The sequence below is a fragment of the Apis dorsata genome, unplaced genomic scaffold, assembly GCF_000469605.1.
Source record: "Apis dorsata unplaced genomic scaffold, Apis dorsata 1.3 scaffold_820, whole genome shotgun sequence".
NCBI lineage: Eukaryota > Metazoa > Arthropoda > Insecta > Hymenoptera > Apidae > Apis > Apis dorsata.
In genome coordinates this window covers 118,983-145,339 of record NW_006263955.1, presented here as the reverse complement: position 1 = coordinate 145,339, position 26,357 = coordinate 118,983, and the positions used below count along the sequence as shown (strand labels likewise).

Sequence of the window (26,357 nt, the reverse complement as noted above, 5' to 3'; positions counted from 1 at the left end):
ATATATATATATATATATTTTTTTTTAATAATCCTCTATAATATCATCATTTAAAAATGCATTTAAATTTCATAAAACTAATCAGTGTATTATTTAAATTGTTACTTAATTTGTAATCTTTCTGCAGATAATATTATAATATAATACATGCATTTCTAAATTTCAAGTTTTATTTTCTAAAAAAAATATCACAGATTATATAGAGATTTTAAAAGAATTGAATTTAAATTTTCATTTTTTTAGAAATATTTTTTAATATTGATACAAATTTAATAATTAATTCTAATTAATTTCAATTCAGATGAATAAAATAATTAGTCTCTATATTCAAGTGAAATAAACTGAAGAATGTGCAGACAAACGAATATGTTCCTTTCATCAGTATCGCGGGAAAACTTGAAGGGGATTCGCAATCATGTAGTTTGCGATTCTCAGGAGGGAGTGGTGCACATGCATGAAATGAATACGAAAAATCGTAGAAAAGTTAGGGTGTGGTTAACCGTGAAATGTCGTCGAGGTCTTTCAACCCTTTACAAAGCGTATATTTATATGGAAATAAAATAATATATCTTTTCACTGTAAATGAATAATCTTGAAAACCATAATTTCTCTTTATCCTTTTTGTACTTGAGACACTTATTTAGACACAATAGCTTGATATTTCTTTGTTTTTATCCTAATATCCTGTAATCGGCTAACGAGTCTTTGAAAATTAAAATTAAGAGAAAATATTGATTTCTATTTTATATTTTTGAAAGAAATTTGTTCAGACATAAATTTTCAAAAGCTAGAATTATTAGAATATTAAATATTTTAAATTATTAAAGTATTAAATGCATTATAAAGATTATTTAGTGAAAATATTTGTTTGTTTATAAACTATTAAAATAATTTTATCCAGAGTTCTATTACATATTTATATGTTAATTTATGTTTGATAAATTGTGAAATGATTGCATAACTTTGAAAATATTTTTTATTTGAAATTCAAAGATTAAATGTTGATCCGTCATATTAGATTATCAAGAAACATCGAATAAATTATGCTTTAGATGGCATTAAGCCTTAAGAACTTATAATTGTAAATTTATCCTTTTCAAGTCTCTACAAGTCGATTATATGAAATAAGAATCATGGAATAATGAAAAAGAATAATGAAAAATTAATTAAGATCTATGATGCTTTTATAAAGGGTTGATTTTGTATGTCTTTTCACAGTTTTCTTTTGAAAAAAAACGATACGTGAGTGAAATTCTGATCCCTTGGCTTTCTTCACAATATGTTTTATCTTCAGGTGAGTGATTTAAAAATTCAATTTTTTGAGATTTTATAATTTTTCAACAATTAATTATCTCATTAATTAATTCTTTTATTTTTTTTAATGGAATGTATAGTCAAGAAAAATCTATCATTTGTTTGAATCCATTTGAAAACCAGAAATATCTTCAGACAATTAGTCGCAATGTATTTCATCTATTTCTAAAAAAAAAAAAAAATGAACAACTCTCAAAAGTTTTATTTTCAATTGTATTCATATTCTTAAATGTGATTTGAAGTAATGCACAATTGCTAACATTTAACTCAATGGAAAGAGTCAGATATTTAATATAGTTAATAGTCTATCCAGTGTGGTCTGTCTAATTATTATAATTAATCGCAACCTCTCTACCATTTCTGCACCCACGATGCATAAATCTCAATTCTCGTGCGATGGAGAGAAAGAGAGAGGTGTCAACAAATTATCTTGGGTATCCGTATGGTCTTGCAGACTTTGCGATTAATCAAGAGAGATGAATCACGCAACGCAATTGATTTATCGATTCGTAATCCCTCTGAGGAGTATTAGAAATGGTTAACGAGGGTGAGAAGAAAGAACTGTAATCAAATTCGTTATCCGTGAAATGATATAAATAATATATGAAATATTGCTCTTATGTGAGATTTGCAGTTAATTATTCGCTTGAGATACTTATTTGTTTGGAATTTTTAATCTTTTAAAATATTTAAAGTGAATGTAATGCATTTCTACTAGAATATACTAATTCTTTATGCAATAAGATTGTAAATATTTAATACACGAAGTTTTCATTGATTTATGGGTAATAATGAATTTTTATTGTTCACATTTCTTTCAATTATATAGTACTATTTTTTTTTTTTTTCACAGTTTTATTAAATCGATTTCCAGCTATGTTTTATGTAATTTACATGGTAATTGTAATCTCTGTTTCAAGATTTAAAAAGAACTTGCATCATTTTGGCTATGACAATGAACGTTAAACAATAACTGGTGAAACAATGGTGTAAGCTAGCTTTTCCTTTAGTTGGTAAATTTAAATAAGCAACAAGGCCGGTAAGAGAAGATTGTTTAATATTCTTCACGAGATTGTGAATCATTTTGCAATATTTCAAACATTTCCTAGTTTCTTCTTTTGATTTATTCTTCTTGATTGACTTTTAAACGAAGGTTTGTGATTCATTTCCTACTTTCTAGATATTTTTTCTTATTATATCATGAAATTATATATTTATTCCATAATTTCTAAAAATTTATGTTATCATATATATGAAGAATAAAGACATAAATAGGAAAAAAATTAGAAAAATGAAAAAATTTAATTTTCTTTTTTTTCTTATATTTCTTCAATTCAAATTTACTCAAATTTATTCAAATTTCTTCTATTTCTTTGATATCTTAAATATTAGAAATTAATTTTTTATAAATTGATCTTTAAATATAATAATATAATAATATCAAATAAAATGTTTATGATCTTCAAATTCCATAGTAAAAATGAATTTTTTTAAACTAAGATCTTAAAATATTCCACGCTGCATTTCTTCAACTGATTGATATTTCCATGAAGTAATATTGCACGTGCTTAGTATACAGTGAAACGCTGATACACGTAATAGAGAAATAAATGAGTGGTTAATTGCTTCCCTGATAGAATCTTTTCCTTCTGGTATGTTGTTATAACACATTTCATCGAAGATTATAATCATTGCATCAGATGGATCAATTGATGAAGTCAATAAAATCACTTGATAAAGAAATGTAGAAATGTAGAGAAATATAGATGAGTATTCTAGAATTTTTTTTTTTTTAATTTTTTAAAAACTTAGGATTATATAGAAGAATAAATTTGAATAATAATCGAAAATATAGGTGACACAGTTTGCCTAAGATGAATGAAGTTATGAAATAAATTATTTCAATTCATGATAAAAAAAATGCTCGTATATATTAATTATGTAATTAGCAACTGAAATAAGTCGAAGAGAATAGTTTCACACGCATTCATTATAAAGAGAGGGGACAAAGTAGAAATGAGGCGGAAGATATGCAATTAAATTGTTGCAAAACCACTGCGAATAAGCGACACATACGCACAATAAAATATTCTTCGAGCAATTACACCTCGTTTCAAGCACTCCCCCTTATTCTTTTATTTTTCTAATTGCCTTTCATTGTAATGATTTACTTTTACTTTTGTAATATTTAATCCTGACTATTCTTTAGCTATGCTAAAATAAATATGTTTAAAATATTATTTATTGAAAAAAATATATCAAAACTTTCTTCTGGTAAAATCATATATTGTTTAAATTAATGATAAGTATCATTAAATCTATATGGTAAAATGTGTTATTGGATTTGAAAAAGTTTAACAATTACTATCACTTATAACATATGTTCTAAGATACTGTGTTTATGCAATTCTTTAGTCTCTAATTAAGAAAAGAGATGTTCATGAATGTTGCATTGCACATCTGTCGACTACTTAAACACAAATTCAGCTATATATCAATTTGAAACACGCTAATAGTTCATTATATTCGCATCATGAATTGTGTTTCATATTGAGTTGACACGTTGTTTCATATAGAACAGGAAATGCAATCCCAATAATGATTTTTCTGTAATTCATTGTGATTGCATAAATGGAAATAGATGGCTCAAGTAGGAAGATATCTATTTTTCAATAAACAAAGATGATGTTTATAAAGGATTGACTAATTAAATATTTGTTTCATTCATGTAACTCAATTTCTTCTTCTGTTCTTAATAATTTTTTTTTAATGTTCTTTTTCTGCAAAACAAATATCCTATTTTTCTATTGTTCCACTTTTTTTATACTTTATTATAAGATTTTTTTCTATGATTTCTTATTAAAAAACATTTTTATAAAAATTTATATTTTTTAACATTAGTTGATATTTTTTATTACAGATAGCAATAATTTGTATGGCAATAGTCCACGTAATATGCGACCTACCACCTGGGACAAGACGTAATACATATCTGCCTCCTGAACCAACTAAGGGTTACAATTATGAAACGCCTTCGATAGTATTTTCAAAATCAACAATTCCATTTAGTACTACACCATCCAGTCATACATATCCTAAACCAACCACAAAATTTCCGACATCGAGACCTTTCAATGGTTATCCACCTCCTACTAAACCTACTCCAGAATTTCCTGACTCAACCAGACCTACTGGAACTACGATACCAAATAATGGTGGTGTAAGTAATAAAAGAAATCATTTTACAAAATTATGATAGAAATGAATAATTGACAATATATTAAATATATTTATATTTAATATTTTCTATATAGAAATATTTTCTTCATTTTCTTTGTATCTAATATTTACTTCTTACAGTCATATTTATAATTAAAACTTCATAAAATCAGTCTCATGATTTTATTTTATCCTTAATTGAGCTATTGTCATTCATAATTTTTATAATTTAATTTCAGCACGATCATCATCATCATGAACCAGGCATGCCATTTGACTTCAACTATGCAGTGAAGGAAGACGCCTTTGGAAACGATTATTCCCACAACGCTATAAGCGACGGTGACATCGTCCGCGGGGAATATAGAGTTCAACTTCCTGATGGAAGATTGCAGATTGTCCGCTATACCGCCGATTGGAAACATGGGTTTAGCGCGCAGGTTTCCTATGATGGAAATCCACGTTTCGACGTCTCTCGACCGCCCGGCAATTTTGCAGGCTATTAAGTTATTAATGTCCAGTTTATGGTTGCGAACCATGTTAAAATGTTTGTCTTGCGGTTTTTATTGTTGGTTTCCACGCCTCTGTGTTGTCTCTACGCCTCCATTGAGCGTTGGATCGTTCGTTTTCAGCATATCGAGTCAATCGTGCCAAAAAAAAAGTTATTATGTGCATAATTTTTTTAATAATTTTAATAATTTTTTTTTTAAATTTTGCGAATATTTTTTAATAAAAAAAAAACTTTTTGACCAAAAATCTAAAAATCAATCGAGAGATATTTACTATATTTATTATTATGAATTTGATTTTCTTTCTATCATATTTTGATTCGGTGGATTTATTTTGATTAACTCAATTTGTTGAACGATAACTGATTGTGAGATTATTATTCTTTATCTTGTCCTTTTTTTGAGGTCGCTAGTATCGTCAAAGTGGTTCTAGGAAAAGTGGCACCACTTGAATATGCAGATATTTTTTGAGAGAATTTTCAAAATTTTTTTTTAATGTCAAATATGTAATTTTAATTTTATTGATAATTTATAATATCTTTAATTAAAAATTTTAAATTGCTAGGATGAAGAATAATTCTGCAAATTATGATATCATTTTTATGGTATCTATAATTTTATATTAAATTTTATAATAAAATATGAATGAAAAATATTATTTTTGCGACCAAAAATGGTTCAATACCAACTGGTACTTATTCGATATCCTTAGCCATTGCAAAATCTAGATCTAAATAAAAAAAAGACCTTAGGCCAGAGTATATTTTATATTCTCCAATTATAGATGTATCCAATGGACATGGATACACATATAGGAGAAAAAAAATAAAAAAGTTTTATAAAGTCAAGGTGTACTTCTCTTTAAAACATGAAGTAGCTAAGGACTAACTTGTAGTAATAACAATTTGTTTTAAGAATGCTGATGAAACAGTACTAACCCTTTGCTATCACGTATGGCTACTTTGTTTGTAAAGATTTTATAAATTGTACGATAATTTACAAAGTAAAAAATATGAATGATGTTATATAAAATTATTTGAACATATTTCTTATCATTAATTGATAGGAAGGATGAAAGTGATGTATAGAAATTTAAAGATTTTAATAAATACACCAAATGATTTGATAATAAAAATGTATATGCTTTTTAATATATTTATGTATTTCTGGTTATTCTTATATAAATATATTATATATTATATATTTCTTTTTGTAAAAAATTTATAATTATATCTTGTCATTTTAATTAAATACATTTTTTAATATATATTTTCTATATTCTATAATATATAAATTAAAATGATAGATTAATTATAAAGAATAATTTGTTGCGGTAGTTTGTTACCATGGTTAAATTGATCGTTGCGCATGTGCATTCATGATTCTTTGTAGAATAAGTGCAAAGTAGTAATATCTTTTACAATCTCAACAGTTTAACATTTTGTATTGAAACTTTAATAAATTTATTTATTTAGAAAAATATAAAATTAAATAATTATAAATAATAAAATTATAAAATTATAAATAAAATTATTAGTAAAGTTTGATCGAGAATATAGTTTCTTAATAAAGGAAAAATGAAATGAAACAAAAAATAAAAGTGAATGAAAATAATTTCTGAGCAAATTTAATTTTGATTTAAATAGTTATAAAGAAAAAAAGATTAAAATTTTGTTCAAAATGACTTTACCATTGTCAAGAATAGATTATGCAACTGTGGGTGTCACATCCAGAGGAACCACCAAAATCTTTCCTACAACAGAACATAGACATACACAAAAATTTGCTGTTGCTGATCATGATGGTATACTTTATGTTTATGGTAAATTACAATTTTTTTATATTCAAAATAAAATCTGAATCTTTTAAGCATAAATTTAATTTTATAAACATTTCTTCATTTTTTTATTTTTTTACATTTTCAAATAAATTGAAATTACATTATTTTTCAATAAGGTATGAAAAAAGGAGAATTACAACTATCATTTAAATCTTTGCCAGGAGTAAAGATTAATAAATTAGTCCTTGGTGGTAGTGGATATGATAAAATTTATATTGCACAAGGAAACACTGTAAAAGGATACACTAAGAAAGGAAAATTATTCTTAGAGTTTGATACAAATCTTATAGATCCTATTTCGGCATTGTAAGTAAGTTCTCCGATATAATTCGAAAATAATTATTAATATTAAATAATAAATACCAAAACTAAAAATTTTATATAAATTTTATATATAAAATTTCAAATAAAAGTATTAGAAAATATTAGAATTTTTTTATAGATATGTACTTGGTCCAGATTTAGCAGCATGTGCGAGAGATCTCTATCATAGATACCATGATTGTAAGGATGCTGATTCTTATTTAGCTGGTGAAATCTTATACGATGTTGTACTTTTACCTGCTGAAGGCTCTATTATTTTTGCTATATTGGCTTGTGGGGATTGTGCTGTAAAAATATTAAATTAATATTTATAGTATTAAAAAAAAATTCCAAATATTAAATTTAATTTTCAAATTAAATTTTAATAAAGTTAATTCTTTTCAGATAAGAGTTCTTCATGGTACCAAGACTCCAGCAATTCTTAGATTACCAAATATACCTACAGTATTATCCATATACAGGTTTCTAAATTTTTTAAATTGTTTTTATTATTTTGTTTAGTTTCTAAATATTCTTTTAGTATTTTTATAGAGAAGGCAATGTTGAATCTAAAGAACGAGTTTTGGTTGGAACTATGGATGGAAAAGTGGGTTTACTGATTCTTCAGGGTAACAAAACATTAAGGATCACTTGGCTTTTAAACATGAATGGATCAGAAATTACTTCTTTAGATACTTATGAATTACAAGATGGTCTAGATATACTTATTGGCAGACAGGATGGTACTGTTGAAGTATATACCTTTCCAGAAGAGGATACTTTAGCTTCACTTCGTTATCGTTATGTAAAAGCATTATATTTAAACATTTTGTATATTTGGAATTTTTTGTATATTTTTTAAACTTTCTAATATTATTCTCATGTCTAAAATTTTTTTTAAAAAATTTATTTATAGAATGCCAGTGAAAGTATCAGTTCAGTGATAGGAGGAATAATTGGAGCAGCAGGATTTCCTGAAGTGTTGGTTACTACATATTCAGGACGAATATTTGGCTTAACTACTAAACCACCAGGACTTCTGGAAGCCGATCAAAATGACGGTTTGACGAAATTGAGATTAGAAATACAACAATTACAAGAAAAGCTTAATGAAGAGAAAGAAGCAGCTATTTTTTCATCAGATCCTTTAGCACCATTGATTCTGTCTGTAAATTATAGGTATAAAATTAATATAAATTAAATAAACTGAAATCATATAGTATTATATATTATATGATACAATTAAATTTTAAAATGTAAATTGTAATCTAATTCTTACAGAATGATCTTGAATAGAGAAGATGTATCATATTCCCTTTCTATAGAACTCGATACGCCGATTGATAATATTTTAATACAATCAGATACTCCAATCGAGTTATTGGACGTGGAAAATAATAGTGCAGTAGTTAGTTTGTCAATGTGTAATCCTAAAGAAGGAAATTTCGTTCTTGCTACCTATCGTTGCCAAGTGAATATAAATTAAAATAATTAAAATTAAAATATCTAATATTTCAATTATTACAATACACTATAAATATAATAATACAGATCATTTTTATAGGTAAATACTAATCATCTTGAAATGAGGCTACGGACTATCGAAGGACAACCTGGTACTTTACAGATTTATGTCACTTCTCAAGTATGTCATCAATTTATATTCATTTCATATTTTTTGAAATATAAGATGATGTATAAAATGTAATTAATTCTTTGTATAGGTACAACCAAAGTGTTGTCGTAAAATATCGATACCTATATCCGCTCTTTCTCTTCACGTAAGACAGCATGAAATGGAAGACACAAAATCTCATAATGAAGGACCATTTAATGAATTAAAATTAATTGGAAATTTTACTGTTGCAGAAGTAAAATTCTAAATTAATTATATTCGATTGTAACTGAGAAATATTCTGTATAATATATATTTCAGATGCATGCTTGGCTTTCTTTTATTTTACCTGATATTCCTGAAAGGCCTCATTTGGAAGAAGGTGAAGCTACATTGATATATATTTCAGCTTTCATTGGGACATTACTTAAATGCAAATACAAGTAAGTTTTACTACATGAACTTTACTACTATTGAACTTTATGCATTAATATCTTTTTAATTCTCAGGAAAGGAAGTGCAATTTTTTTTGGAGAAAATATATCAAGTATTATAATTCTTAGAGATATATTAACTAGGGAGGCAACGAAGAGAAAAATCAAATTAGACGTCTATTGTGGTATATTACATTTATGTTACAATCATTTCTATTTCTCTATTAAATTTTTTTTATTTAATATTTCTTACAGATGTTACTGAGAGTAGCATATCCAGAGTGTTGGAATTAATTCTTCCACAATTGAATACTGCATACGATTTAGTAACAAATGTGAAAATTTTAAATATTCTCGAGGAATTGGAATTAAAAGAAAATTTGAAAGAAAATCTTTGCACAGAATATCAGGAATTGATACAAAAGGAGACAGAGATTAGGTTTCGATTGGCGAAAGATAATGAAATATTGGAGAGATTACATGCAGTGATCACGGATCTCTATGTCGATTGGGAGAGAGCTAAACGTTCTCGTAGGTATGTATTAATAAATATATATATTAATATTAACAATTTTAGTTAACAAAATTTTGTACTTTTATCTTTCGAAGAATATAATATTCCTCATTTTCTCAACATTTTTATTCAATGGAATAGATTTAATAAAACATTTTTTTATTTAATAGAATCAATCTATCAGTTAGAATATCAATTTATTATTAGTAGTATTTTTTTTTTTTTGTTTAATTATGTGATGTCTTATAAATTACAGCAAAATTTCTATAAAAACAAAATGTACAATACATACAACAATGACAAAATGAATTAACATAAAATTTTGTTTAAGTCTTCTGTCAATTACTTGGTTAACAATAGAATTGAAAGACAGATTAGGTGTATTAGAAATTAAATTTGAATTTTTTTGTCAAAAAAATTTTAAATAAATTGCATTATTTTCTGAATACATTTTATGCGTTTCAGAATTAGTAGCAAAGACGCTGCAGATAAACTTAGCGCAGCTCTCAAATCTAGAGAATTGGTTCAACTTTTACAAGTTTTTACTGATACAAGTAATACGGTGCCCGCACCATCTTCGATATCTTCGATGATCTAAAGACTGAGCTACGAACATCTTATTTCTTTTGCTTCGTGGAAAATGCAATAAAAATGGACCACAGTATTTCTATAAATGTCTTCACGTAAAAAATATATTTTTTCAACGACGATTCGCGATATAAATGACTAACTTATCTAGATTTTAAAAATGTACATGTACAATATTATCTTGATTATCATTAATTATATAATACAATATATACGTGTTTTATATTTAACCGTGTACGTGTATATGTGCATGCATTTATCCATATGTATATATATACACACCTTTAACTAATTAAATTGATATAATCTTTTTTTAGAAATTTGCCCCTATATAGTTATACTTTTCCAAGTTCTCTGCTGAAAACAGTCTTAAGAATAATATTTTAAGCGTTACATTTGTAACATTCCCTTAAAAAGTAATTTGCAGAAATACTGGAAAGTATATTTATGCACATTGCATAGGCAGTGCGTTGTCATATATAGCACTTTCAATTCAGTCATTCAGGACAAAAATCTTGAATTCCACAAATGTCATTTTTGTGCGAAAGATTTTTTATCCTTTTGTTATGAAAACAATGTTCCATTTTATTTCCAACAAATATTACATGAAGAAATACTGCCTGTAAAAATAAAAGTGTAATAAAGTATGTAAGTATTTTTTTGATACACTATAATAATTTGAAACAATATTCAGACAAGAAGTTGAATTAAAAATAAAAATAAAATAATTACTTATAAAAAATATTCAAATACTATAGTATTGTTGCAACTTAAATACAATAAAATAAACTGAAGTAAATAAACTTACATATTATCGGTTGTACGAACGACTGCTTCTAATGGATCTCTATCAGAGTTTGTGTCTGGAGCTGCAGTTACTGTATATTCTAAAGTTTGTCCTCCTGCATGCGGTAGGATACTTTCAGGGTTATCATCTGGAGGTACAATTTCTACAACCCCCGTTGGTTCTACTTCGAGTTTTAGATCACGAACCAGATCTTGAATGGTCTTTGCTTGTGAACCTTTATCTTCTTCAATATTTTTTCCTGTTATGACTCTATTCATGGGTCTTTCAGTTCTTCCTCTAGAGTGAGTATGCATGTGCCTTTTCATATCACTTCTTACTCTGAACGGTTTTCCACACACTGCACACTGATGTGGTTTTTCTCCCGTATGTATACGACGATGGTTTTGTAAGTAACTACTTGCCCTGAACGTTTTGTTACAATATTCGCAACGATAATTCTTTTCGCCGGTATGAATTCTTCTATGAACAATCAGTGAGTATTTCCGTGCAAAATCTTTGCCACAATATTCACATTGATACTGTTTCTGTTCTGAATGGATACTGGTCGAGTGGTATTTCAGATCTCCCCATTGTCGGAAATGTCTACCGCATTCCTCACATTTATACGGTTTATCCCCACTATGAAGTCGTTTGTGAACCTAAATTTTGGACAATTGAACTATGTAATTTTAAAAATATATTAAAAACAAAAATTGAATCGAAAATCTTTTACCTTTAACGCACTAGCAGCAAAGAAACTTTTTCCACAAACTTCACACTGATGCGGTCGTTCACCACTATGAGATCGCATATGATACACTAAACTATTTTTATGATGAAACGACCGATCACATTGGGGACATGATAATTCGTCATCTGTGAAAATAAATTAATTTTATTGAAGTATAATTAATAAAAAAAATCTTTGAATATGCTTACTTGTCTTCCTAGTTTTCAGAATCTTTTTTTTCTTTGTTGTTTGTGGAATGTCAGTCTTATCTTTATCATGAATGCCTTGATCATTAACAGTTGATGGTTTTACATGGTCCCTGTGTACATGACTTGTAACATCAGTAATTGTCCATAATGGTGAGTCATTGTTCAATGGAGATTCTGTTTCATCATCTATATGAGCACCTGTCTCTTCCACTGAAAATAAATAAAATAATATTAGTTAATATTTGTATATGATATAGGAATAAAATGATGAAAATAAAGAAAAGACTGTTTCGAATAAGTATAATTACAAATTACGAATTCGAATATTCAAATTTGACTAGTTTTTTTATATTTTTTCTTATTTTTATGTTAATATAATAATTATTATTCTTACCAACACCTCTAATGCCCTCCATAAGATCTTCAGGCTCACTGAATTCTTCAATTACTGTATTTTCGAGATTCTGAACAGATTCCGTCACAGATATCGTGATATTCGTATTAGTTGCTTGTGCTATTCTTGTTTCTTGTTTCACAGGCTCATAATGTACCTTTAAATGCTCAAAAAATTTTAATTGACTACTAAATCTAGAACTACACAGTTCACATTTGAACACATGAGCCTGCATATCACCGGAAGAATCTGCGTTCATGCCATCCGCGTTTATTCTATTGCCATCTTTTCTTGCTGAATTTCTTTTGGTCTGTTGTTTTAATTTACGAGGAATCCTTTTTTTGTGAGGCAAAGATCTTTTTGGTCCGGAACTAGGTGCCGCATCTTCGCTACTTTCAGCTGACATATCAACGTCACACTCACTTTTTACGTTTATATATTCCTGTTTTACATTATGCGTTATACGTTTAAATGTTGGTTGTAATGTTGGATACACAGGAGGAGCATTTGGTTCTGGGACAGTTTGAATAGAATATGTGTTTACAGGTGTTAAAGTCTCTAAATGAGAAACATCTGGTAAAGTTGGATCTTCATGTTGGGCTTGACTATGAAGCTGTTGCTGTTTCTGTTGTTGCTGTAATTGAACAGCAACTAAAGCTGCTGCTAGTCTTCGATCTTCCTATTGCAAAAATACAAGTCAGGTTTTAATATATGATTATTATTATATTGATAACTTGTAGTAAATAAATTACCTCTGTTAATTCATGTTGTAACAAATCTTCTGCTTCATAATATTGAGTTGCTGTACCATAATCTGTACCAACACCAGCATTAATCATATCAACTACCATCCCTTCAGAGATTAATTCTCCGTTAAGAGTTAAAAGAGGAACACTTTTGCTTAGAGATTCTCCATCAGCCCTTTGAATAGTAATATATTGTGCTCCTTCCATTCCCTCCAGCAGCACTGCTTGTGCTTCTTCTGTTGTGACTTCCATGTTTATCTACTTTAGCTGCTGATGGAATGAAAAAATTTCTTCTACAATTATTTTTTTGCCATCTGTAAAAGCTAGCTTTTAGTGACTGTAAAAAAAAGAATAAATTTTTAAATAATAATATGAATAATAATAATAATAGTAATAATATATAAATAAATTGTTCCTTTAATAAGAAATTATTTCTAATAATATATACAATATAATATATAATAATTTTTATAGAAATAATATATTTACAAAAGATCAACAAAATAAATAAATAAATTCTATGTCGTAAAACAATTTCATTAAAAAAAATATAATAATATCGAATTAATATAATTAAATAAATTTTAACATATCTATTGATCTATTTAAAAAATGTAAATCGAGCAAATTTAAATTTCGCGCGCTTATGCATTACAGAAATGACAGCGGAATCAAGGTCACTACACCCGGAGCTCTCGGAAAATTTTACTCAGATTTTGATTTGCGTTTTAACCGAAAAATTAGCCTCCTTTAACTTCTCTGTACCAACCTTCACAAGTCTGCGCAGATTTTTCGTCTCCTTCTTGGAAAACTTGACCGACATAAACAAAGCAAAATATTGAAACACTGTAGGACAAAATGTGACAACAGTGCTTGGGTCTTGACGCCATTAGAACGGATGTACCCTTCCCCAGCTGCCTACACGAATCTTTCACCAATACCAATATTATCTACCAAAAAACACTAACAATTTTTCTTATTCTAATGTATCTTACCTGATAATTTCAATTTATCATTCTCATCAGTAATCATTTTTTTTATTATTTATATGAATGTAATAAATGAATTTTATATAATAGTTCTAACTTTATAACCTAAAATCAAATACATAGGTTCATTTCAAATCTAAATATCATCTGTCAGAAATTCTTTATTTTCGGAGATTGAGTTTAATTGCCATTCAACAAATAAAACTCAAAAAAAGTCGAAATTATATCAATCGTTTATGCAATCGATCACTATAAAAAAAGTGTATTGTTTTGAATATAATTTCGTTTGATAAAGCTTGTAATCAACATAGTATAAATTGAATAATAATTTAATAATTAATCATTGAAATCATGAGAATATCGTATTCTTTTGAAGGAATCTTTGTATTCATGAAAATAATTAATTTAAATTTAGAAAATGTGTTTTTTTTTAACAATTTTACAGATCGAGAATTGGTCTTAGTACATTTATAAGATTCTAATCAATGTAAAAGAATTGAAATTGATATAAACGCGGTTTCTGAATCGCGTAATATAAAGCGAGAGGGTTAAAAGGCGGTTTCCCTCCTTCCTACTGTCATCATCAGCTGACTTGTCGGTTTATCGTTGATTCATCGTGTCTAATAAGGTTGTTATTACTTTATTAACATTGTGCTACGCCATTTGCCATGTTTATATGATTGTTTAATAGATTATTATAAGATTATAATCATGTAAAATAATGAAATCTTTTGATTTTTTTTTTAATTTTCGATATAAATGTCAAATTTTTAAGTGCTTAAATAATACGTTAATTTATTCTCTCTGTCAAGGGTCACTAGTTAGGTTTATCATAACCTAATTTACATTCTGATATGAAGCAAGAAAATAGTGTTATATTATGTAAAATTATTTGTTGTTTGTGATTTTCCAGAGGTTCCTGTGAATTGACTGAACAAATTATGTGACATTCTCTTAAATTTCTGAAAAGTGATGGCTTCTATTTGTCGCCGCTGGAGATTATGGATTTTACCAGTTCTAACTTGTCTCTATGCACTTCTTATCATAATCTTAGTACCAATTCTATTGGCAAATTCCATTAAAAATGGTTTTAAAAAGCAGGATCAAGGAGCACTTGTGGGTGGTGCTTTTGTGCTGCTTGCTTTACCCATTGCTTTCTATGAAATTGTGCAACACATGATATATTATACACAGCCTAGACTGCAAAAATATATTATAAGGTATGTTGATATCATTTACCTTTAAAATTATTGTTGATGTGTTATATTATTGTTTTTGTTGATATTTAATATTAGATATTGTTTGTATTTTTAAAATTGTCAATTTTAAAGATCAATTTTAAATAAACAAAATCGTTATAAACAATAATAAAATGATTCATTAAAATTTATTTGTAGTAAAAATATTAAAAAGATACTTAAAATATTTTGAAATTAGGAATGAATGAAATTCATTTAAAAAAAAATCTTAATTGCATTATAATTTTCTAATAATAATTTATAGTATAGATAATTAATTATAAATATTAATTATTAATTATTAAATTTTTTACTAATCTACTATCATAATAATATAATATCATACTACTGTCAAAATAAATTATATATTCTATGTGAAATATAGAATACTATATTTATTAAAATATGTAATAGATACTGTTTAGTATGTAAAATTTTTTTAATTTTATTATTTTTGAATATTAAATAAAACATTTGTTTATATTGTTAAACAATTATATTGTTATTTGCATTAATTATTAATTTTTATTAAATTTTTCGTACTCATGCAAATAATGTATATTTACGAATTTATATAAATTTGCATATTAATTATTATTGTATTATATATATGTACTAATATATATGTAAAGATATTCTTTCAATTTCTAATTTTTTATAAATTTTTAAGATTAAAGAATTATTGATTGTAATATTGATTGACCTTCAACAAATTAAAGGTCAAGAAATATTGATATAAATAGAGACAGCATTTACTTCTTATTCAAGCTATAAATTTTTTATTTCAAAAAGTTATTAAAAAGTTAACTAAATTTTATATTAGAATTACTTACTAATGTTAAAATAATATCGAATAATGCCCAATATATAATATTGAATATAATGAATAATATTTAATACATATACTATTTATTAAATTTATTCAATGGTGTCAATGAACTTTTCATTGAAAAAAAAATTATAATTACATGTATTTAATTACAATATTACACAGTTTAAATCAATCAAAGAAATATGATACGATTATAGCATAACGATAAAACGAATCAAAGTTCACATATGCATTTAAAAACTTTAATTTTAATGTGTATTAAATATTTTATGAAGATTTTATTTTATTTTATTGAATATTTATTAAAAATTGAATTTTTTCTTTAATTAATTTATATCACTTTTTAAAATCTTTTAAATATCCTTTTTTTATATGTTCTCTTTATATTAATACTTTTTATATTCTCAATAATAATATCTATAATTTTTAAATATTAATCAATCAAATTTTTTTCTTTATCAGTTCAAATAATTGTCTATTATTTCATGTTTTTTATATTGATATCGATTTAATCGTCATATATCGAATATTTTAATTATTTTATTATATAACTCTTAAATTTAAAACTAATCAATTTTCTTTATTTCAGAATATTATGGATGGTACCAATTTATGCAGTGAATGCTGTAGGTATACATCTCCATTCTTGTCTAAATTGTCTATTAAGTACTTCATTTGTTTTAAATTGAAATACTTTTGAAATTTATGCAGTGGCTTGGACTGGTTTATCCAGAAGGCAGTATATATGTTGACAGTTTGAGAGAGTGTTATGAGGCATATGTAATATACAATTTTATGATGTATTTATTGGCCTACTTGGATGCTGATCGTCAGCTAGAACACAGACTTGAAATCTCTCCTCAAGTTCATCACATGTTTCCCCTGTGTTGTTTACCTGATTGGGAAATGGGCAGGGAATTTGTACATATGTGCAAGCACGGAATATTACAATATACTGCAGTTAGGCCTATAACAACTTTGATATCTTTGTATGTATCGTATACATCGTAAGATATCTTACGATGGGTAATACTCCTTGTTGGAAATATTTTTGATTGAAATTTTTTAAGTGAAAAAAAAATTAGTAAAAAAAAATGAGCGAAATTTTCTTTTCTTAAAAAATTCAAAGTTTTGTTTTAGATTAGTTAAGAGATCAAATTGAAAAATCTTTAAATTCATGTATATTCAATCGGTAGATAACAATTTTAATTTTTATTTTTTCAAAAACATTTAAATAAAAGAATTTTATTTTACTTTTTAATTTACTTTTATTTATTGAATAATTATTTCTACTCAATTATATACTACTCATTCTGGGATATCCAAATATTCGTTTTTACATTATAAATATACATTATAAGGAATAAAAATATTTTTACGTAAAAAAAATATATATTCTAGTATAGTATATAGTATGTATTCAATTTTAAATATCTAATAATTGATTTTATATATTCAAAATGTATTGCAATTATAAAGTTGTTCATAGTTATTTTTTTCTTTTTAGTATTTGTGAATTAAATGGAGTATATGGTGAAGGTGAATTTAGAACAGACGTAGCTTTCCCATATATGATTGCTTTAAATAATTTATCGCAATTTGTTGCCATGTATTGTTTGGTATTATTTTATCGTGCCAATGCGGAAGCTTTAAAACCAATGAAACCAATCGGGAAATTTTTGTGTATCAAAGCAGTCGTTTTCTTCTCTTTCTTGTAAGTTTCATTATTTAAAAATTATATAATTATATATAATAAAATATATAAAATATAATAATATATAAATAAATTAAAAAAAAATACATAATTCGATTTTCAGTCAAGGTGTAATTATTGCATTACTGGTATATTTCAATGTGATATCAAGTATTTTTAATACGAACGATATAAAAGACATTAGAAATATATCGTCGAAATTGCAAGATTTTTTAATCTGTATCGAAATGTTCATGGCTGCAGTGGCTCACCATTACAGCTTTTCATACAAACCTTTTGTAAATTTAGCACAGGGTCAAGCATGGTGGGACGCATTCAGGTAAATCAAATATTTTATTACTTCTCTTCCATATTTTTTACAATTTTTAATAAGTTTATTCTTTCATTATTTCAAGTGATTATAATTATTTGTCGCTAAAAAATTTAATTAATTTTAAAAAATTCTAATATTTTAAGAAATAAAAATTTATTATTTTTTGATTGTATCTATAAAAAAATATACTTTACGTGTTCAGGGCTATGTGGGATGTTTCCGACGTTCACAATGATATAAAAGAACACTTGGGAGTAGTAGGATCCTCGTTAAGTCGTAGAATACGTGGTCGAAGCGCTTATCAACAGGCCTGGGGAAGTGCAACGGAACGCACTTCTCTACTTCCAGAAGCTTCGGTAACCACAGCTAGAAGTGCACCTGCATGTTCTTTTTCTGGTTATAATACAGCAGAGATGGAACAAAATGATGGCACTATTGACCTAATCCCAGATGTGCAGGATACAAGTAACGCGGTGAAGACATAAGACAATTTTTTTTTTTTTTTTTACAGAAAAGAATCAAGGGCACACTTTAAGATTGCTCCGTACTGCTAGTATTATATTTAACTCTGTTATATGGATTGTTTTTTACTAAATAGTATTTTTTTATCTAATTTTTTTAAGCTTAAGAAAAATATAAAATAATCGTTAATGTATACATATGTATTATTTTTCGCTTCAATTTTATGTGCTGAGCTTTCTTAAAGTATTAAAAAGTTTCTTTTTTAATTGAAGTGAAAGTAAAATTGGAATATTAAAAATTCCAAAATTGTAACAAAATTCAGAAAAAAAGAAGAAAAAGAAAAGAAGAATCTAATTTTACAAATGAGCATTTCTCCTTTTTACTATACAAGTTTCTCATTATTCTAATTATTGGACAATATGCTCATTTTTTCTCAGATATAACAAGTCAACGTCATAAAATATAAAAATATAAAATATTAAAAGATTTGATACATGATGATGTTGCAATGCGAAAGATGGAAATATGGTTTATTTCGTCCATTTACGAAAACGCTTTTTCCTCTTTGATTTGCAGCCAATTGCGCGTTACCAATGATGTATTACCAAATAATTGTACATATATATATATATATACATACATATAATGTTTATACTTAGAACAATATATCGGTACAGTCCTTATTTATAAACGTGTTACGCTATTTATTGCTGGTTTATCGACCCCAATAAGTGTATCACGGAGTTAGGCATTATTCAATTTTGACCCTGCAATATAAATACTATTCTATAATGTATTTCAATCATAAAAATAAGTATAAAATTGAGTTATAATTTTTTTAATCATTTAATACGATAAATGGAGCATTAGACTCCAATAATGGAATGCCGTTCGTTAGAAAGTTTTAATGTAAGAAGTACAAATGATAAAAAAACTGTGATACAACATTGATTTCGTAAAATTATACAAAATTATATTATTCTTGAGAAACATAAATAATAGAAATCTATCATCACTTACAATGAAGTTATTGGAGAATGAGATGTTCCATTTTAGTATTCCAGGGTTAATTATTATAATCATTCGTACTGCTTATTGGATAGAATCCTGCCTAACTCTGAATGAGTGTACCGTAAATAATGAGGAGAGAAACATTCCTGCCAAATGTATGTATATTTAATTTTATATCGACTGCGATGGCTGAAAAATATAATATGGTAGCTCATGTTTTTTGATGAAGTGAAGTACTCAAATACATATGATATTAATATGCAATTGATGACAGGCAGAAATGAAAAATATAAATTTATTGAAATTGTATCGCTGATGCGTTTGCATAATTAAAAACAACATAATTAATAATCATCGTAAAAGATGATTAATAAAACGATAATTTAATTTCGAAATTTTTTCCTAATAATAAAAGAATTTTATAAGTGTTTTCATAATATAATCTTGTGAATTTTCGTGAGAAAATTATACTTCAGCATAAAGAAGCGTCACGAACTTGAACATTTTGTCAGACGTTCGGACCAGAGAATAAGGTATATTTTATCTCGAATCTAATATTCTAGATTTTTAAAAAGAATCAATTTAGAATGACGCAAAGTAGTTTTCCGATTGACCTAGCAATTTACATCGTCAATTAAAAAAGAAAATAATATTTTTAATATGTTTCTACCATGTTATTTATAACTTTGTGATATATTTGAAACCATTATAATCTCTATTATTATTAATTAACGAAAAATAGAGATAAATCTCGACGTGAAACACATTGTATTCATGAGAACAAAAATTAGGCATAGAACATGTATTTTAATAATCTCTAGTTACTTTTGTACAAATGCACATTTTCAATTCTATAAGTACTTAAAAAATTATTCTATTGAATATTTTAATGGTCTTTTTCAGAGAACTAAATAAAAAAACTACTCAAAATCAATATTATAAAAGAAATATATATATTAAAAAAATTATTTTATCATTAAATATTTTCGGTTATCGATATTAATTTAAGCAAAATCTTATATCTTAAAAATGAAAAAAAAATATATATATATATTGTGACTACTTCTACTTAAAATAATGTTTGTGGACACCAAAAATTTAGTTTTAATTTCTTTATTTCGTTCTTTATCTATCCATACAAAACGTATGTTCGTTTCATTCGTTCTGTATGCAGAAATGAAATATATATACAAAATGCAATGAAAATTATTTTTCTATAATCATATTAAGAATATCTACACTCCATGTGTCATGTATATCCCATTCAATATTCTGAAGCAATAATTTTTAAATTTTCTCGTGTTGTTCACTTCGATTAATTAATAGCAACTATTAACAATATTTTGCATTTGTGTTTGGACAAAAATATTTGTGAACAAAATTTAGTGAACGAAATGAAAATATAGTGTAAATCACGATCATGTAATCGGCTATAATTTTCATAATAATAATCGAACTATAATTTCATGTATCAAATCACATCTTTTAAATATATAACAGTTCCACATCTCATAAAATCTGACTAGTAGTCTTCTACATTATCGCTTAATTAACGAAAAAATAAATTAATATCTAAGCATTCGCGCATTACAGCCACCAGGGCTTATTATCACTTATTACATACCACAGTAGCATGAGTTTAGATTTCTAGATTATAAATTTCTTCATTTTTCTTTATTTAATGCTTGAATGAATTCTTCTAATTTTTCTTGAATTTGTCTGACACGTTCTAAAGTGAAAGAAATAAAATCAAATTAATATCATTATTTAATACAAATTTATATGAAATCTAATATAATTATATTATGATATATATATATATTTTTAATGAACTTACTTAATTCCTCAGCTAATGTGACACGTCTACCAGTCAATAATTTTTGTTTTATTTCGCTGTCTTGACTGTAATCTTCTAATACCTCCTTTATTTCTTTATCTAATCTACGAGCTTCTCGATTCATAATTTGTTGTCGAAGTGCATTAGCTGTAACCTTAAGCATTTGTTGAATTCTCCAAAATAAAACAACATCATTGCATTCCATCTAAAAAGAAATAACAAATAATTTTAAAAAATGAAAATGATTATTTAATAAATTTATTTAATTAAAAAAATTTAAAAATTTTTCTATCATTGTATTATTAAGCATACTTACTTCACTTTCATGTCCAGTATGATAAAGATAATATCCCTTTTTACAATCATATGCTCTAGCTAAACTTTGTTGCAAGAAAAATCTTCTGTACACCGGATGCCATGTTTCTCGAATAAATTCATTATCGATTTCCAAACCATTTCGTTGCACGTTTTTTCTAATGGTTGTGAGTTCATCTTGAGTGAGGGTAGGAGTATGTTTCTATATAAAAGTATATAAATTGTTTTTTTTTTTATTATTATTATTTAAAATAACTTATATCTTCTTACTTACTTTATCTGCATAGAGAATTTTATCTAATTCATTCTTCACTGCTACGCGTTTCTGTTGTTCTTCACTTTGATTTTGCCAGTACAGCCATCGTTCCTTGCGACCTGGACCTAGCATATCTCGTAAAATTTGTTCTGTAGCTTGCAATTTCTCTTTAACTGAAGTTTCTAGAAAACGGACTGCTTGATCCCAATCACGTTTATCATTTACACTTCTATCCTCTAAAGTATTTAGTTGAATAACTCGTAACATTTCAGATGCCTAATAAAAAATTTTTCATATGCAATCAAATAGAAAAAAAAAGAAGATAAATATTTGAAGAACTGAAAATAGATATGTAAGTCTAGAAAATAAAACTAAATTATAATTTCATATTATTTTAAATTAATTGTTATAAATTATTTCAAATTAAAATCAATCTAATATCAAAGAATACAAAAATGTATGAAGAAAACTATTTTTTTTTAAATATTAATTTTTAAATATAAACTTCTCAAAATAATTTTCATTATAATTATGTCAACTATTTATTTAATAAACTCACTTTTTCTTCCCAAAAATGTCGTCTCATAGCTTCACTGACTACTGCATTTTTTAAATTATCGAAAATATCATCATGATCAGGACTGAGTTTTGCTTGGTTCATAAAATGTTGAAATTCTTGTTGTAAACATTCCCAACCGCTTTCGACACTTCGAGCTGGCAATTGTTGTTCAGCCCATTGACGAAGTTTTATATCAACGGTAGTATTAAATGTGCCTATATAATAAAAAAAAATAATTATAATAGTAATTATAATAGTAATTACTCATAAGGTAAAATTATATAAAATTATTGTGAAATATACTTGGACTTCCGCTTTGAGCCGCGGGTAGATAGATGTTTTCAAATACATGCATGCTAACTTTGTCCCAAATTCTAACCATTAGCACTTCTTCCCAGTGTCTAGGCGAAACTTGAGACAGATTTACAATTTCATCCAAGATTTCTCCTCTTGCTTTTTCAAAAAGTTCATCTCTATCCAATTCTCTTAATCTGTGCAAAATAAAGTAATAATATAATATTTAAAATACGAAATTCCATTAAACTAAATGGTTGTTCACCTTGGGAAATTATTTTTCCATTCCGTTTCAAGATTAAATCTGGTAGCTTTAAATGCATCTGCTTGTTGTTCTACAGTTTCACGAACCATCTTCCAAAAACATTCTGCAACTGCAAGACTCAAGTTTCTCGTCGTAACTTGACCAGACATTACTAAACCATCTCTGATAAAAATCATAAAAATTTATATTATTTTTAAAAGTGATTAATTCAATTATATTTTTGAAAGATAATATAACACAATACATTCGATAAAATAGAGCTTAAAAAAATAATGAATTTACAAATTAAAAAAAATGAATTATTTGAAAATTATTATACAATTTTAATTTTTAGCAAATCAAATTATTAATAATGATTAATATTTTTTATCATGACTGTTCTTGAAAAACGTTCATTTTTTTGTTATATTTATATGAAAATATTGTGATATGACTCATCCTAATCACTAAGAATTATTTAATGTTATCAGAATTATTAATATCAATCATAAAATTAAAAAATAAAATTATATATAAATATATAAATCTAATATAATTATTTATTCATGTTAAATTACATACTTGAAAAGTTTAGAATTTCTGAAGAATTTTTCTTCATAATCTTTGATTGTTTGTATAGTATCATCTTGTCTACCTCGACCAGTAACAACAGCAAAATAACCTAATGCTTTCATAGGAAATAACTTGCCAGATAATATTTTGCGAACACGCTCAGGATTGGCTAAATTTTCTTCTGCTAAATCTACCTATCAATATTAAAGTATTATCAATTATATGTCATATTAATATTCTAGTATTTTAAATTTAATCGAATTTCTCTCTATACCTTAGTTAAAACAAAAATAGTTCGTTTGCCACTAGGATCCATTTGAGCAACAAGATCTGTTACATTACTCCTTTCAGCATCCACAGAACCATCTTGGATACAAAGAATAATGGCATTAGGATTGCTCATATATTGTTGAGTCATCTGTCGAATAGCCTCACGTGTATCTTCTGCCATGTCAACTGTAACTGTCTATAATATAAATTTTATAAACTTCTTAAAAAATTATATCAAAATAAGTGAAATAGTAAAATTTTTTGAAATACAAAATAATGGCTTACGCTAATTATACCAGGCAGATCAACAAGGACCATGCGTTGAAGACCTGGTCCTTTTACTGTCATTGAAATTACATCCTGGCTAACAGTTTTACCGTTTTTAACACTATTTTTCATACGTAATTCTACTTCACGTCTTAATTCAGCTAATTCTGACTCTTTTGTCAAATCAAATTCTCTTGAACTATCTTTAAATTGAGCTATATGATATGGACCTTCACTTAAAGTGACTTTGACAGGTGCTCTTGTCATCATTTCACCACCTCCTCTGCAATAAGACTATAATAATTAAGAAATTTCAATAAAATTTGATTTTTTAAATATATTTTCATACCTGGGAAATATTCTTGCTTGGGCAATCATTTCTAACACAGATGTTTTACCAGAACTTTGATCACCAACTACTACCACTCTTGGTAAATGATCAGCTGTTGAATAGGCACTATCATAATCACTGAGTTCATCTAGGACATCACTATACATATCAATTAAAGATTTCTAAAAAAAAAAAAATATTAATATTAATATACATAAATAATTTTAAAAGCATTTATTTTATAACTTTATGTTATTATTATTTTTATAACTTTAAATACCTTTATTTTCTTGTTGCTCATTTTTTGATTGCCACGTAGAAGCATTTGCTTTCGAAGTTCTTTATTTTCTCTTTCTAATCGTTCTAATTCACGTTGATATTTAGATTGTATTTGCATTACTTCCTCTTGCATAGCACTCAATCGTTCTTGTGATTTTTCTTTGAAAAGAATTGAAAATATGTTCAAATATAAATTTTAGAAATGAAGAAAAAGGGAATTGTAATACACTAACATGTACATACGAGCTTTCTTACGTTCCTCTTCGATAGTATCATCGGCTAATGGTCGTGCAAATGCTACAGTATTATTCACCACTTGCTGCTTTGTTTCTGTTTAGAAATATCTTAAATAAATATTTTAATAGGATATATAAAAACTATTTGCAATAAAGTAACGACGATACTTTGCTCGTATAATATTATTTAAATATAAGATATATTATAACATTGAATATTAAATTTATGATATTTATATTTAAGATTGTAACATTATAATATAATATAAATATATAAATATTAAAATATTGTTTAAAAAATTAAAAATTGGCAAAATGTTGAAATACATCATAATTTAAATGAAATTAAATATTAATAATCTGTTATAACAAAATTAATTATTTATTTGATTTATAGAACATTAATGAAAAGCAAAAATGAATAATTCTAATTCTAAGAAAAAAAAAAAAAATGAAAAAATAAGGTCTGTCCCATTCAGTATTTATATTTATATTTTTAATTACTTGCATGAAATATATTTTGTGAAATTTTAGGATTATTATAATAGAGCTCCACTTATTAGAAAATATTTTTATAAATAAAAAATTATTCAAAAATTTAAATATATATTTCACAAAATAAAAACAAAAATATATATATTTGAATAATATATATATTTGAATAAAAGATATATTGCAATACTAAACTTACAGAATATCATTATATTACAAAAAATATTACAAAAAATAATATAAATTTATGAGAAAAAAGATTATAAATGAAAAAATTCATGAAACATTAAGTAAAAAATGGATAAACATGTAAAAATGTAAAATGAATATATAATAATAATTTTCAAATTATATTTTCTTCGATTAAACGAATTCAATATTTAATTTAATACTTTATTAATTTTATTAATATCATATTACATGCAAAATTTACTAGTTTTATACTAAATATTATTTGTAATATATTATTTGTAATATATATGTATGATAAATATATATATAAACTACTATATTGCTTCTGAATATATGAATATTTATATAAAAAATATAAATTTATATAAAAAAATCTCATTTTAGATCTTCTCTTGATATATTCAAATAAATGGAATTCTATTCTACAGAATATGAGGATCGTCCGAAATTG

General features: G+C 25.8%; 5 protein-coding genes across 14 annotated transcripts in view; 3 read left to right on the top strand and 2 right to left on the bottom strand.

Annotated features, from left to right (window-relative positions):
• LOC102675422 (pro-resilin) overlaps positions 1-5,244 on the top strand; it is a 6,124-nt gene extending 880 nt beyond the window's left edge. For 2 of the 3 annotated variants that reach the window (XM_031514000.1, XM_031513999.1), the window contains exons 2-3: positions 4,235-4,534; positions 4,773-5,244. In XM_031514000.1, coding sequence (XP_031369860.1) covers positions 4,250-4,534; positions 4,773-5,039 — 552 coding nt within the window. In that variant the 5' untranslated portion in view covers positions 4,235-4,249 and the 3' untranslated portion in view covers positions 5,040-5,244. Of the gene's footprint in view, positions 1-1,218; positions 1,295-4,234; positions 4,535-4,772 lie in introns of all 3 variants that reach the window. The other variant, XM_006623176.2, reaches the window with a different exon arrangement.
• A 1,444-nt stretch (positions 5,245-6,688) lies between these two features.
• On the top strand, positions 6,689-10,548 carry LOC102674982 (Bardet-Biedl syndrome 7 protein homolog). The gene is made up of 13 exons (XM_031514005.1): positions 6,689-6,864; positions 6,999-7,188; positions 7,325-7,493; positions 7,591-7,667; positions 7,738-7,990; positions 8,102-8,364; positions 8,467-8,656; positions 8,750-8,830; positions 8,910-9,056; positions 9,122-9,243; positions 9,310-9,419; positions 9,490-9,769; positions 10,214-10,548. The coding sequence occupies exons 1-13, from the start codon at positions 6,723-6,725 to the stop codon at positions 10,344-10,346; spliced, it is 2,157 nt and encodes a 718-aa protein (XP_031369865.1). The 5' UTR covers positions 6,689-6,722; the 3' UTR covers positions 10,347-10,548.
• Positions 9,933-14,129, bottom strand: LOC102675112 (zinc finger protein 879-like). 2 transcript variants are annotated; one of them, XM_006623173.2, is made up of 7 exons: positions 13,972-14,129; positions 13,209-13,539; positions 12,457-13,135; positions 12,063-12,272; positions 11,857-11,999; positions 11,145-11,782; positions 9,933-10,956 (listed from the first exon to the last, which is right to left on the bottom strand). In XM_006623173.2, exons 2-7 carry the CDS (start codon positions 13,452-13,454, stop codon positions 10,938-10,940), a joined length of 1,935 nt encoding a protein of 644 aa, XP_006623236.1. In that variant the 5' UTR covers positions 13,455-13,539; positions 13,972-14,129; the 3' UTR covers positions 9,933-10,937. The 2 variants fall into 2 exon arrangements, with proteins under 2 accessions (XP_006623236.1, XP_006623237.1); XM_006623174.2 differs by having other exon boundaries at positions 13,209-13,516; positions 13,972-14,115.
• A 255-nt stretch (positions 14,130-14,384) lies between these two features.
• LOC102674188 (transmembrane protein 184C) lies at positions 14,385-19,036 on the top strand. 2 transcript variants are annotated; one of them, XM_006623164.2, is made up of 7 exons: positions 14,385-14,819; positions 15,105-15,411; positions 16,851-16,887; positions 16,973-17,250; positions 17,769-17,975; positions 18,079-18,294; positions 18,491-19,036. In XM_006623164.2, exons 2-7 carry the CDS (start codon positions 15,164-15,166, stop codon positions 18,771-18,773), a joined length of 1,269 nt encoding a protein of 422 aa, XP_006623227.1. In that variant the 5' UTR covers positions 14,385-14,819; positions 15,105-15,163; the 3' UTR covers positions 18,774-19,036. The 2 variants fall into 2 exon arrangements, with proteins under 2 accessions (XP_006623227.1, XP_006623228.1); XM_006623165.2 differs by having other exon boundaries at positions 14,804-14,904; positions 18,491-18,916.
• Positions 19,037-19,567: 531 nt separating this feature from the next.
• Positions 19,568-26,357, bottom strand: part of LOC102674410 (dynamin-like 120 kDa protein, mitochondrial) — a 9,195-nt gene continuing 2,405 nt past the window's right edge. For all 6 annotated transcript variants that reach the window (XM_031514003.1, XM_006623168.2, XM_006623167.2 and 3 more), the window contains 13 exons: positions 25,230-25,316; positions 24,988-25,145; positions 24,726-24,889; positions 24,395-24,659; positions 24,114-24,305; positions 23,849-24,033; positions 23,288-23,449; positions 23,032-23,219; positions 22,729-22,943; positions 22,188-22,445; positions 21,915-22,115; positions 21,599-21,803; positions 19,568-21,490 (listed from right to left, as the gene is read on the bottom strand). In XM_031514003.1, the coding sequence (XP_031369863.1) occupies positions 21,426-21,490; positions 21,599-21,803; positions 21,915-22,115; positions 22,188-22,445; positions 22,729-22,943; positions 23,032-23,219; positions 23,288-23,449; positions 23,849-24,033; positions 24,114-24,305; positions 24,395-24,659; positions 24,726-24,889; positions 24,988-25,145; positions 25,230-25,316 (2,345 nt within the window). In that variant the 3' untranslated portion in view covers positions 19,568-21,425. The remainder of the gene's footprint in view (positions 21,491-21,598; positions 21,804-21,914; positions 22,116-22,187; positions 22,446-22,728; positions 22,944-23,031; positions 23,220-23,287; positions 23,450-23,848; positions 24,034-24,113; positions 24,306-24,394; positions 24,660-24,725; positions 24,890-24,987; positions 25,146-25,229; positions 25,317-26,357) is intronic.